Consider the following 12,411-nt stretch of genomic DNA (forward strand, 5'->3'; position numbering starts at 1 on the left):
ATAGTCTGGATGGCGGCAGGATGAGCAGCAAGGCCCAGTCATGCCTTGGTTTGAGGATGAAAACTATGGCCACTCCTCTGGCTGAGCACAATGCTTACTTCTATTGTCCCTCTCTTGGTGGCGTGCCTGCTGTTCGCCTGTCTTAGAGGTATTGGGACATTTCTTGCCTCCCACCACCCGTCCTGAAAGCTGAGTTGTGGCCACTCTTCTTCCTTTGCAAGAAGAATGGTAGAGATAAACTGCAACAGCCATTGGTGTCACCTGATTTGCAGTCAGCTCCGTATCGGCCCACTTCACACATTTCGCAGGCAGTGCCGTGGAATCCCTCCAGGCACCGGCACTCTCCGCTGCCCTCCGTGCCGTCCTGGCATTCCCCGTTCCCGGAGCACCACTGCCCTGGTTTCCCTGGGCACATCTCGCACATGTGTCCGTAGTAGCCGGGGCAGCAGATGGACCTCTGGGGAACCACCAAGAACAGGTCGGGGTGAGCTGTCGTGTCCAGCACAAACAAGGTACAGCTTTACTGGGAAAACAACTCTACTCATTTAACTATGTGATCACCATTATTTCTGACAACGCATGAAAGGACATGGCATGGTTTGAATGGGGTGAACTCCCAAAATAGGGTGCTCTGTTGCCCTGAGCCTCATGTAAATGTCTAGAGCGCCACATCAACAACTGTAGTGATTTGGTAATGCAAATGTTCAGTCCTGTGCCCATCCAGCCTGTCTCCTGCCTGTGCCCCAGGAGTGAGAGACTCTATCAGGCAGAGAAAGGCTCTGCCAGAAGGTGATTCGGTTCAGAAACCTGTTTAACTGCTCTCATTTCTTTCTGCATCTAACTACGGAGGGAGGGAACCATGATGGGACCAAGCTGGATGGTAGGGATGAGGAGAAACATCATCCAGCCATGGAACACAGATGTGCCCATTGAGGTACAAATGCTGACCAAAGCTCTGCCTGTGGGCACCATCTGCCCAACTTGCCTCTCCGTTCTCCTCAATCTCCCATTCCTATTAGCTTGCCAGGGAGATGCTCCAATACCTGTAAGAGCTCAAATTCACACAAGCCTTTTTATTACCATTTCCTCTTCAACTCTTCTCCCAGCCACACATTTTCACAAAACTGGTGAGGGCCATAATAGCTGTGACACCTTCTGCTCTGCACTTTGGTTTGGCTCCAATAATTTATCAGTTATTTTGGAAGGCACATGCACAAGCTAAATACCACCATTGATGCCTCATTTCCTTAGGAAACCAGACTACAAACACTCAACTCCTTCTCTTCCTCTGCAGGACAAAACCCAACACAGCAACACCAAAGCAGCAAACCACAATCCATCACTGTGCAGACATTTCCGCAGGTTTTTTTTTTTCTCCAGTGCCCTCTGTCTCCAGGATGAGGAGTGACTCTCACTCTCAGCTACGCAATGGCACAAATGCAGCCAGGACTTCAGCGCAGGCTCTATGCCCATGGCTCTATTTCTAATACCCATCTCGATTTTGTCAAAATGCATTCAAGGCAAATGTTTTTCTTACCAGAGAAACTTTTGCACAGGTGAAATGGCAACCAAGTATTCCCGTATCCTCAGAACGTAACTCACAGCGAGCGAGATTCTTGCTACCTGGCAATTCCTGCAGGTATAATTGACATAAATACAGACAGAACAGATTACAATAATTAAACGGATCGTACATTTTGGTGCAGATGGTGGTGGAGGAATAATGCCTTTTATCCTACAGGAACAGCCCTAAAAATTCAGACTTTTCAGAGCCGAGACCAATGACATGAGGTCACCACACACAGGTCAGTTTGGACGCTGAGAAAATGGAGTTGAAAATTGTTTGGCATAGAGCAATGAAGCCCAAGAAGCCAGATATGGCTGCAAGGCAATTCATAGCCAGCATGGATATACAACATCTGGCCGTTTTCCTCGCTGGAAATCTTTGTCACTCACTCACAAAGAAGCTGTAGGCACAACCAGCCCATCTATGGGAATAAATCAATGGTCGCTATTGGCACCCCTAGACTTGCCGATAATATCAAAAGAGTAGAGATCAAGAGACATCTCTTTTTTCCCCTTAAGAGGGCCAACTCCCCTCACTGCATGCTTTAAAGAGCTCCTGAAATTCAGGCGAGGCCTCACGCCAGCTCTGTAAGGGGCCTTATATAGTTCATGTTTGTGTTTTTCCTGCCTAAACCCCCCTCTCGGTGTCTCCTTTCTCTTACAAACCCTTCTAAGGAATAAGACACAGAGGATTCAAGGGCGCATTTTTTCAGGTATCGAGACAACATCTACAGTGCAATAAAAGGGTATCAAAGCACTATCCACAAACAGTCGATGAGATGTTATATGAATCAGAGACTCACCACAAGAACTGATCCAGGAGGACACTTGATCCCCTTCTCACACTTGCCGCATCTTGACTAGGGCACAGAGAACAGGACAAGTCACATGTGTGCCCTCTACCCACGTCACACCAAGACACTAATCTTGAATTACAAATGGTGCTGTACAGGCTGCTGGCTGGGACAAAGACAAAGATGTATTTATCTCCATAGCTTAAACACCAAAAGAAGAAAAATCATAATGCATGGCCCTCAGGCCCTGGCTGCTTTCAAAGGCTTCACATGAGGTCTTATTTCTGCACTCCAGAGGCTGTACCACAAAACATACCAGAAGAGATTCCATGTTAAACCTCTTCTGAGTCTCTGAGCTGGGGAAGGGCTTTCTGCAGGTCTGGTGTTCCTTCACACAAGGCTGAAAAGACTTTTTCTAGTCTGTAAGAGGGCAGGCCTGCTTCACTCTGACCCTGCAAACTTCAGGTGGCCAAAAGCCACAACATTCATATGAGCTGAACTTTGGCCATGACTCCCACACAGACCAAAAGGAATCTTGTGGTCATGCCATGCAAGAATGGGGCTGGATTCTACTTGCACAGCTGAACATCTGGGAGTTCCTGGACCAGCCTTCCCCACTCTTTGCACTGTGAGAGAGATGCAGCAAAAGACCTGAACGTGATTTGCACGGGAGCTACATACAGCACAAGAGCTGCGGGTCGGCTGCATTACAAGTAGGCAGCCTGAGGCCAGGAAGCACTAAGTCTCCCTGATGTCCCATTTCACATGAGGCTCATCTGGGGTTGGATCACAAGCTACGTTCACGTGTAGGATGAGTAGGTCTTCTGCTATTGATCAGTTCAGTACAGCAGGAGGAGAAACCCTGTGAGATGATGGTCAGCTCCTTGGCAATCTTTGTTACCTTTTGTATGGTGGTGGTATTGGCAGTGCAACGATTCTTCTGTATCTGGAGGACCTGCGAAACCCCAATCAACATGCCATTCTTCGTCTCAAGAAATTTTCCATCCAAAGGAATATTATTGACAAACTTCTGCAAAGGAGAGGGAAATGGCTGAAACAATCACCTTCAATATCTTTTGCATGGACTGCTTGAGAGCTGTCAAGACAGCCACAGGAGGCAAACTGTAAGGGTGACCCAACCAGATGTGGTTTGGTAAGGGTTTTGGTAAGGGTGTTGAGACCAGCCTTAGAAAGTGATAGGTCTAGCTAGATCCTCAACTGGCAGAACAGTCTTCACCTTCTTACCTGGGTGCTGTTTTGATAAAACATTAGCCAGTAAGAGAGCCCTAACATGCTGTTCTTATGGATTCCACTTCTCAAGTCCGTGGGTGAGAGCTTCTCTCCCAGTACAACATGATATTGCACTGTCTCATTGTCCTAAAGAAGTAAAAAAACCCAAACATTAGGACTCTCTTGACTTCCTAGACTACAGTTCAGTCAGAAATATGGCATGAGTAGAGTTCCTAAGCCATCTGTAGCAACTCGGGAGCCTAGTAACTCCCCACCACAGACGACTGATCACACCTGATGACTCTGCTACTGGAAGAAGTCATACATGTTTTCTGGAACCTTTCAAAAGGTTCAAAATTGCCACAGATACACCACAGCCAGCTAGAAAGGGGAACATATTGTGCCATCTACCTACGTTCAAATCTACTCAGAAATCTGCAGTTGGAGTCCAAATGTTCTTTTCAGATCCCATTGCAACAGCCCAGGAAACCCTCCAATTTTGCTCTGCCATGTTTCTCCTAACTTTTAGCATCAGATATGCTTCTCCTCTCCATGCTGAAATCCACTGAACACAAGTTTATGATCTGACAGGGTACTTGTCCCCGTGCTTATCACAATATGCATTCAAACTGTAAGCAAGCAGTGAGCTTACCAAGCATGTCACATTGCCAGCACGGCAGAACTCCTCAATGGAATTATTGCCAGGAACAAAAACTGTGTATTTTTCAGAGGACTCAATTTTTCCAATGAGCTGGTATTCCTAAAAAATGTCCAAACAGTAAGATTAGCAGTTACACTTGCACTCACTGAAAACTAAACCACACATGAAATCAATTACAAAGGCAGAAGGGCTAAAGGATATGCTTGAAAACGGGACAAACAACTTCCATCCAGTCACACATGTCAAATTGGTTGCTCATCCTCCTGGGCTGACCTAAGCACAGCTTCTTGACTCTGAACAAGCCCTCCTTTTCCTCTAGGTTTCTCAAGCCCACAATAAGCAGGTTGTCTTCTGCTGCCAATGATATAGAGATCTAACGGCAATTATACAACCCCTGGGCTGCTCAAAAGAGCTCTCCTAGAACAACACTCTGCAGTGGTAGGAAACAAGTGGTCTCTCTTTTCTCACTAGGCAGCCCAAATTTTGTCCCACCAGTGCACGGTAAGTTGGGCATTTGGTCAATGTTCTGACAATCACAACAGTGCTCACGTCAACTGCTTACCTGCAGCAACCCCTTGAAAATGCTGAATGAGGCAACTGCCTCGAGCTGTTCCTGCAGACCTGGAGGGCTCGCTGGGATATCTCCCGAAGGTGGTAACAAAACCTGCGGGAAAAGTGCATTCAGAAGGAAGGTTGGGTGAGGGGCTTTGTAGGAAATCACATTCCTGCCCTGCTTGTGAGAGAGGCAATTAGAAATGGCCTCATTTTACACAATTCTGCAAAAGCATTAACTCTTCTGTCAGCCACGAGAAGAGGAACTCCACTGCCGCTTGTCCCAGAGACAAATACTTTAAACATTAGACACTGCTGCACAGGAAACATCTGTCAGGACCTTGTGATAACCAAATATATTTTTGCCACAATATCCCTTCCTAACTGTCCAGACATGTATTCCTCTTTGGCCTCATCACAGACACTGCAACACAAACCTGCTGCTACAATCGCAGCGTTTTGCAGGATTGCATGTACCAACGCACCTTACTGAGGACGTGAATAATGCCATTGCTGGCAGGGATGTCGCTGACGACTATACTTGCGTTCTGGATGGTTAATACCTGCACAAGTATCAGAGGAAGTAGAAGAGGGTTAGAAACTGCCAAGCAAGTTCAATACAAAGACATTGTTCGTTCAAGGTTGCCCGTGATCAATCTGAGTATAATTTTTAAAAGCTGTCTGAGTGCACTGGTGTCCCACCCAGGCTTCCTGCTGGATATAGCGGTTCTCAAGCAGTTTAATTTGACCCTGCTCTGTAAGAAAACCTTACGCCGCTCCTGTTGTTTATCTGCCATCTGGTCTGTGGGTTGAGGGTGGATAATTCTGGCCTGTCGTACTTTTTGAGCTTTTCAACAGTGAAGACACCTTCAACAAAGTGGGCTCTGAAGGGAACAAAGGTAAAGAAAAGATTAGGGCACTGTTTGTAACACCAGGAAGATAAGACCACACCACCCAACATTCACGTCTCTCACATGAAGTAATTAAGTTGCCCAGGGAAGCTGTGGATGCCCCGTCTCTGGAATTGCTCAAGGCCAGGTTGGATAGGGTTTTGAGCAACCTGATCCAGCGGGTGGTGTCCCTGCCCATGGGAACTGGACGGGCTTTAAGGTCCCTTCCAACTCAAACCATTCTATGATTCTATGTGAAGAGAATGATGGAGGCAATTCCTTGTCCCTGATGCCATCTGCATCTACAGGACAGGAGAAATCTCTGTCTGCAAATACATGAAAAAATAAACCCACTTCCCATAGCCTGTGATCTGTTATGTTCTTTGCCTGCTGGATACTTAATCTTGCTTCTATATTGATCTCAAGACAACTCTCTATTGGTCTTGTACAAGCAGAAATCCAGCTTATGGCTTTGTTACTGTTGTTTGGCAACATAAAGGAAAGGCAGGAGTCTCCTTGTACCTGACTAAAAATGGCAGCATGTAGGAGGTCAACCACAAATCTTTCTCAGTCTTGCTTAAGTTTTTGATAGCAGCCTCTGACGGCACCAGGACAGTAACATTCATTCCTGCTGGGATGCTGAAGAGAGACTTCTGTTGTCCAAAGCACAAAAAATGAACAAATAAGACATGCTAGTGCCACATCTGTACTGCAATCACAACCACCAGCCATCCCGCTCCTGTGTGAAAGAGTTGTGTAGAAAGCCAGTGCTTCTCAGCAGCAGAGCCGGCTCCCCTGAGCGTGGCAGGTAAGTGCTCGTGGCAATCAAAGAGAACCAAAACAGCTGATACCTTTTTGCAAAGGGAAAAAACTGTGTTCTAAGCCCTACTTTCATACTTCAATTAATCTTCAAACCCATTCAATGGTATCCATAAATCATTTCTGAACCCTCAATATCAGTTTTGTGGGGAGAAACCAAGCTGATTCCTGGCAAAAGCCATGTCTGCAGGAGGACAGATAAGCTAAAGCTCCGTTGGATGCCATATATCACAGCTTGCTTCCACAGACTTCCTGCAGTCTATGGAGCGTCTGTTATTGTCACACTGGAGACAGGGAAGCAGTAACAAGAAAAGGAACAAACCTACAGTCTAACTTCTCTGAGCACGCTCTTCGGAAAAATAGCTGTTATAATACTACCCCTCTTTCTTTCCCTTCTGTGCTATTTTATGATGGCTAAGGATGATACAACCATGAAAATTAAGTGTAGCACAGCTCCACCTTCCTCTAGTGCTAGAAACAAGGCCCCCAAAATGCACTCATGACCCTCACCCTATCACAGATGCCAGAGCGTTTCTACAAACTTGCTCTGTAACGATTTCTCCTTCTCTGTTGTTTTATTTTTATCTAATAAAAAAGACAAATGGAGTTGCTCATTCTCTAGCAGCAGCGTTCAGAGACTTCACTTCTACCAAACTTACCCGTGTGGGCTGTTCTTACCTTAAGCCAGTCGTAGAAGCCTGCAAAGTGGGAATTCCTGGCCAGTTCCTTTAAAATGGAAACAACAGAAGGGTTACCTTCCGTGCACTGGGGTTGCAGAGCTGGGGACCCAGGGTGGGGGAAACGAGCCCTTTGCAATATCAAGTCTGACAATAATGACTTAGACATTCCTCTCCCACCTTACAACCGCTACAGGCACTGTGTGTCATAGGAAGGGATGGGCACTCCTAAAACCACAGGCCAGCCGTTAAAAAAGCATATATTCCCAAATAAACAAACTCTTTTCAACTCATCTGCAGCTGCTCGTGTTTACCAAGGGCAGGGACCAAATCCACAATGGCCTTTGATATTTCTACTGACAGAAAAGAGGCCTAGCAGCTCTGAGCCGCAATAGTTTCCAAACTACAAAAAAAGATGACTTATGGCACAGACAAAGAGGACAGACAGGGCTGAAGCACCCAGAAATTACTGCCAATGGTTTTATGAACACATTGGTCTTGGCACCAGTTTTGTCTCGGTGGCCTTGGGCAGACACACGTGCTGTGCTGTCAGGCTGGTACTGGGGGACAGAGCCAATTCAGGTAACAGAGAAAAGGAAAGGGCGGGCAGAACAGACTTCAGACATCTAGTTTTTACTCACTTTTAGAATGTCCCCGTAGCATGTCATGCCATCCCCCATGTAGCCTTCAGGGCAAGTGCAGGATCTCTCTCCTCCTCCAAGGGGTACACACGTCGCCTGCACATACAAAGAAAGAAGAAATTAGAGAGGAAATGCAAGTTAGGCAGTGTCACACCTATCTAGGAACTGAACTCTGGTGTGCCCCCATGGTCTGGGCTAGAGGAGCACCCAGAAGCACATTCCTCCTGTTGCCGGGTGGCAGTGAATTTATACCTTGTGAGCAAAGCCTAGGTGATGCCTTTGCTTGCGTGAACTCAAAAAAATCAGAGGATCTCCCTGGGTAAATCAGAGACCAGACCTTCACAGCATCTCAGTGGCATGCCAATAAGATGATGTAATATAAATCCTTGCTATTCTCTTGATGCCATGGCTGAAAAACCTCTGTGAGGGAGCAGAGGAACCTCCACTGCCACTCCAGCCTTAGGACGGCACTTCAGCTACTCACCAAGTCATGACAGCCCCCGTTGTCCATGAGGCATGGGTTGATTGCATCGCAGTTGTGACCGTCACCAGCATAACCCCTCTTGCAGACACACTTGCTCTGCAACAGAGACATTTCAATTTTATAGACCTATCAGAGTGTCCTCATTTGCCACTCAAAAAAGGCCTAAGCCAGAAAAAAAAAAATTTCTTAATTTATTTTCTCCAGTTTTCTTCCTGGTCCCTCAAGACCTGGAAACGTAGAGATATTTCCTTAGCAGGGCATCATCCTCTACCGCAGCACAAATGCTGTCTCGTTACTCAAGCGCACTGATCCCTTGCGCTGTTTGGCTGTGGGCAGGTCACTCAAAGACGATTTCTATGTTTATTTCCAGCTCTCCAGGGAATGACATAGACTTAGTGAAATGCAGAAAGAGAAGAGGCCTTAATGTCAAAGCTTCCTGCTTTCAAGATAGATCAGAGAGCACCTGCACACACTCGCCTCACTAAAATCTGCTAATTCTGCACCTTTTCTCAGTGAGGAGAAGCAGCACCCTAAGAAGCCACTTCTGCGTGCTCTCCTCCCGTCTGAAGACACCCAACTGCTGGCCCAGCTCCCTCCAGAAACCACCTGAACAGCTGCACGTGCTTTCCTGTATATTTGACCATTGCGCAAAGGCAATGCTGTGATCTGGGAACAAATGGGACACACTGGATGCCTTATATTGAGCTGCATTATGGAGCATAGTCTCTTCCCTTTGCTGCATGAAAGTTCCAGAGCAGACAGCAACCTCAAACACAGCACGGAACCTCACCTCCTGCGAGCACACTGATGTTTTTAGCTGCAGCCAGTGTTTCTGGCAGCAGACGAGGAGGCTTTGCTTCTCCCTAGCCCAATTTCAGCCTCTGGTGATTCCAGGTCATGTCAGAGCAGCTTAGTTGGTGTTAAGTCCACCAACAGACTGCTTAGCATTGATCATACCTGGCCAGGGCCGATATAAATGCAGTCGGCATTCATGTGACAGTTCCCTCTGCTCTCCAGCATGCAGTTGTCTATGGCCACGCAGGCCTTCCCGTCCCCGGTCCAGCCCGTGTTGCACTGGCAGGTGGCGGTGCCGGGCCCCGTACTGGTGCACAGAGCCTCCAGGAGAAGGGAGAGAGAAAGAATTACACTCAGAAGAGTCAGGGAGGGAGTGTAGTGCAAACACAGCAAGAAGTCTCCTTCCTTAGACTGTGGAGAGTTTCTGATCAATTCTGACTCCAGCAGGGGGTGTGGGGGATGGAAGCATCTTCTCCAGAAAAGTCCTAGACAACTTCATAATAAAGTGATTCTGAAAACTTTTAATGTTTTCAGAAAGACAGACACTTGTGTCTAGGGTGGCTCAGAACTCCAGAGCATTCCCTACCATCCTTTAAAGCTCTTCCATTACAGAAAGGAATATTCCCAGAAGAGGAGGAGCACAATCTCCTACCTGGACACGTGGGATGGAATCAACATTGGAGTGCAGATCTCTCTTAGGAAAGAGATCTCTCTCAGGAGGAGTCTAAATTATGATGAGGTATGACCATTTGGCAGTCATTTCCATTAAAAATCACCACAATTCTTTACTAAGGATAATAACGTAGTGTTGACGGTTACTAGAAATAAGAGTTGGAGCTCAGAGCTAAGCTACAGCCTGAACACAGCAACAGAAAAACCAACACACATTAGAAGAGCTTAAGGGGGAAATCAATATAAACCAAAAATTACCTGTACTGCTAATCTCAGTAGCTGCCAAAATACCTGGTGCAAACCAGCCAAACTCTCCCTGGGGCGTGGCATTTTGGTACCAACCCAAATGATTGACATCCTCAAGACAAGGTGTCAAGGTATGTGTTATTCCACCCCGTCTTACAGGCTGGGAAAGTCAGCACACAAGATGTGTAACAGTCCCAGGACTCCTGGATCTCTGCTTTGATTGATAAGAGCTGCTTCTCCGCGCTTTGATAGTTTGAACCCACTTACATTCTGTGAGCAGCCTCCTCGGTCTGGCTGACTGCACAGGTCAATGGGCTGGCAGGAAAACCCGTCACCTTCATATCCATCTATGCAGATGCACCTTAAAAGTATGAGCACAAAAGGGACACGGATAAAGCAGCCCCTTCTGAAAGCCAGCAGAGAGCACAAAGGCAGTTGGAGCCTCTCAAGCAAGCAAGAACCTGACTTTAATTTCTAGCAAGTTGGCTGTCTTACTCAAACAATCCTGTGCACCAAGTACGCAGCCATGTAGACATGATTCCAGGGCTGGCAGCCTCACAGCTGCTGCATGCCTGTACAATGACAATGCGCCCACCCAAACGGACGCGCCAGAAAGACTGACCTCGTGGTGTCATTGAGGCTGCAGACAGCGTTCTGGTGGCAGTACTGGGACAGCCCGCTTGGGCCACAGTTCTTGGATGTCTTGTCACAGAATTCGCCGGTATAGCCTTCCTTACAGGACCAGGACTGACAGACACCGCCGCTGCCAGGCCTGTTGTCGCAGATGCCATGGACACAGCCACAATCTGTCAAGTACATGGAGTAAGATCAGTAACCACAAAAAACCGTGAACTCACCACAGTGATGGCATTTTGCAGATTCCCAACTTTCCTTCGCAACCTCTTGTGACACCAAGAGATCATCCCATTTGTTCTCAATAGAGGGAAGTCTGCTGAGAGATGTCAAAACCTGGTCAGGGAGCAGATCCTGTGACGGTCTGGGTCTGTGTTTTTTACAGGCTGAGAGGACATGCTCAAGTTTAGGCTACGAAGCTTAAGGTCCTTGTCAACTGTCTTTTCTTTCCTAGCAGAAGAGATCTAAATCAAAGTTCCACACCTAAATTTGGCTGATGTTTCCAAGACCCCCATCACCACTGTCATATCAGCACGTTTTCTCCGCTGTTGTTTAAAGGACACCCACAATGACAGGTAGCAGTGAACAGGTATTGTTGGGCTTGATGATCTCAAAGGTCTTTTTCAATCAAGAGGTTCTACAGTTCTATGATTCTATGACATTTCTCTCACTTCTTTCATTACACTGGTCTTGCCAGAAGGGAATCCAGGATATATGAGCCTGCATTACATCCTTGCCTTACATTTTCCTCCAGTCTCTCTATCAGAACAACCAACCTTCGTCACAGTTCTCGCCATGCTTGTTTGGGTTCGAGCAGATGTGGCAGGCTATTCCTTTGAAACCTTCAAAGCACTGACAGTTGCCGTTCCCTTGTATGCCATCACTGCACTGGAAGGAAAACGAAAAGAAAAGCAAACTGATTGAGACTCAGGGAACCAAAGCAAAGCCAACATGTTCATATCTATCAAAGGCACTTTGATACTTGCGGTAGAAAACAGGAGTGGCAATAACAGCAAATCCCACATAGCCAGAGCTGTCAACAGCCATGACATGATTCACACTAGAGCTCAAGACAGAACACCCAACAGTGTCTGTACCATTCTCCCTGCATCTTCTGCTGCCGCTGTGGTGGATTTAGCCTTGAAGCGCAAATTCTGGGTTGTGCTTATCTACAACTATGCGAACCACGCTGTCTCGACTGCTTGTTGCAACACAGCAGGATCTTCCACACTTACGTTCCCTCGGCCATAGCATGGACTGGAAAATCCCCCTGGGCATGGCATGCAGTCTGGACCAAAGAATCCTTTGCAGCATCCAGGTTTCTGAAACAAAAGCAGAATTGGTGAGCTATGACATGGCTTCACGAGAATTGTCTGGAGTCAGCCTGCCCTTATAATTCTGAAATCTCGGTCCTCTGCCACAGATTGAAATGTCTCATTTGGCATCTATTTTCTAGGTACTCCTACACTTAAATCAACAACACTCCTCTTTCTACTCACAGACCATTCTCCTCAAAATAAATCACTATTTTCTATCCTCTCTCTCTGACTTCAGCAAACAGGGTCCATGTTTTCCATAAGCCTTTATTTCTTTAATAGTGCTGGCCACTCACTCCTACTTTATACTTGCTGAGGACTGCATTCCTCTGGAGGGATGTAGCAGTCCTAGATCACAGGCATTGTCATGACTGACCAAAGAAAGAACAATCACAAGACAAACAATCAGCAGTATTTAATGAAACACTCATAAAT

At 46.7% G+C, this 12,411-nt stretch overlaps 1 protein-coding gene across 5 annotated transcripts in view; it reads right to left on the reverse strand.

Moving 5' to 3' along the window:
* The window catches only part of STAB1 (stabilin 1), a 95,868-nt gene that overhangs the window by 56,516 nt on the left and 26,941 nt on the right, over positions 1–12,411 (reverse strand). For all 5 annotated transcript variants that reach the window (XM_054076529.1, XM_054076528.1, XM_054076526.1 and 2 more), the window contains 18 exons: positions 11,896–11,982; positions 11,437–11,548; positions 10,650–10,833; positions 10,295–10,388; positions 9,272–9,430; positions 8,315–8,410; positions 7,831–7,926; positions 7,191–7,238; positions 6,216–6,346; positions 5,576–5,687; positions 5,289–5,366; positions 4,814–4,915; positions 4,243–4,350; positions 3,606–3,737; positions 3,262–3,390; positions 2,370–2,426; positions 1,538–1,633; positions 262–457 (listed from right to left, as the gene is read on the reverse strand). In XM_054076529.1, coding sequence (XP_053932504.1) covers positions 262–457; positions 1,538–1,633; positions 2,370–2,426; positions 3,262–3,390; positions 3,606–3,737; positions 4,243–4,350; positions 4,814–4,915; positions 5,289–5,366; positions 5,576–5,687; positions 6,216–6,346; positions 7,191–7,238; positions 7,831–7,926; positions 8,315–8,410; positions 9,272–9,430; positions 10,295–10,388; positions 10,650–10,833; positions 11,437–11,548; positions 11,896–11,982 — 2,017 coding nt within the window. The remainder of the gene's footprint in view (positions 1–261; positions 458–1,537; positions 1,634–2,369; positions 2,427–3,261; positions 3,391–3,605; positions 3,738–4,242; positions 4,351–4,813; positions 4,916–5,288; positions 5,367–5,575; positions 5,688–6,215; positions 6,347–7,190; positions 7,239–7,830; positions 7,927–8,314; positions 8,411–9,271; positions 9,431–10,294; positions 10,389–10,649; positions 10,834–11,436; positions 11,549–11,895; positions 11,983–12,411) is intronic.

Source organism: Cuculus canorus, chromosome 11 (assembly GCF_017976375.1).
Source record: "Cuculus canorus isolate bCucCan1 chromosome 11, bCucCan1.pri, whole genome shotgun sequence".
NCBI lineage: Eukaryota > Metazoa > Chordata > Aves > Cuculiformes > Cuculidae > Cuculus > Cuculus canorus.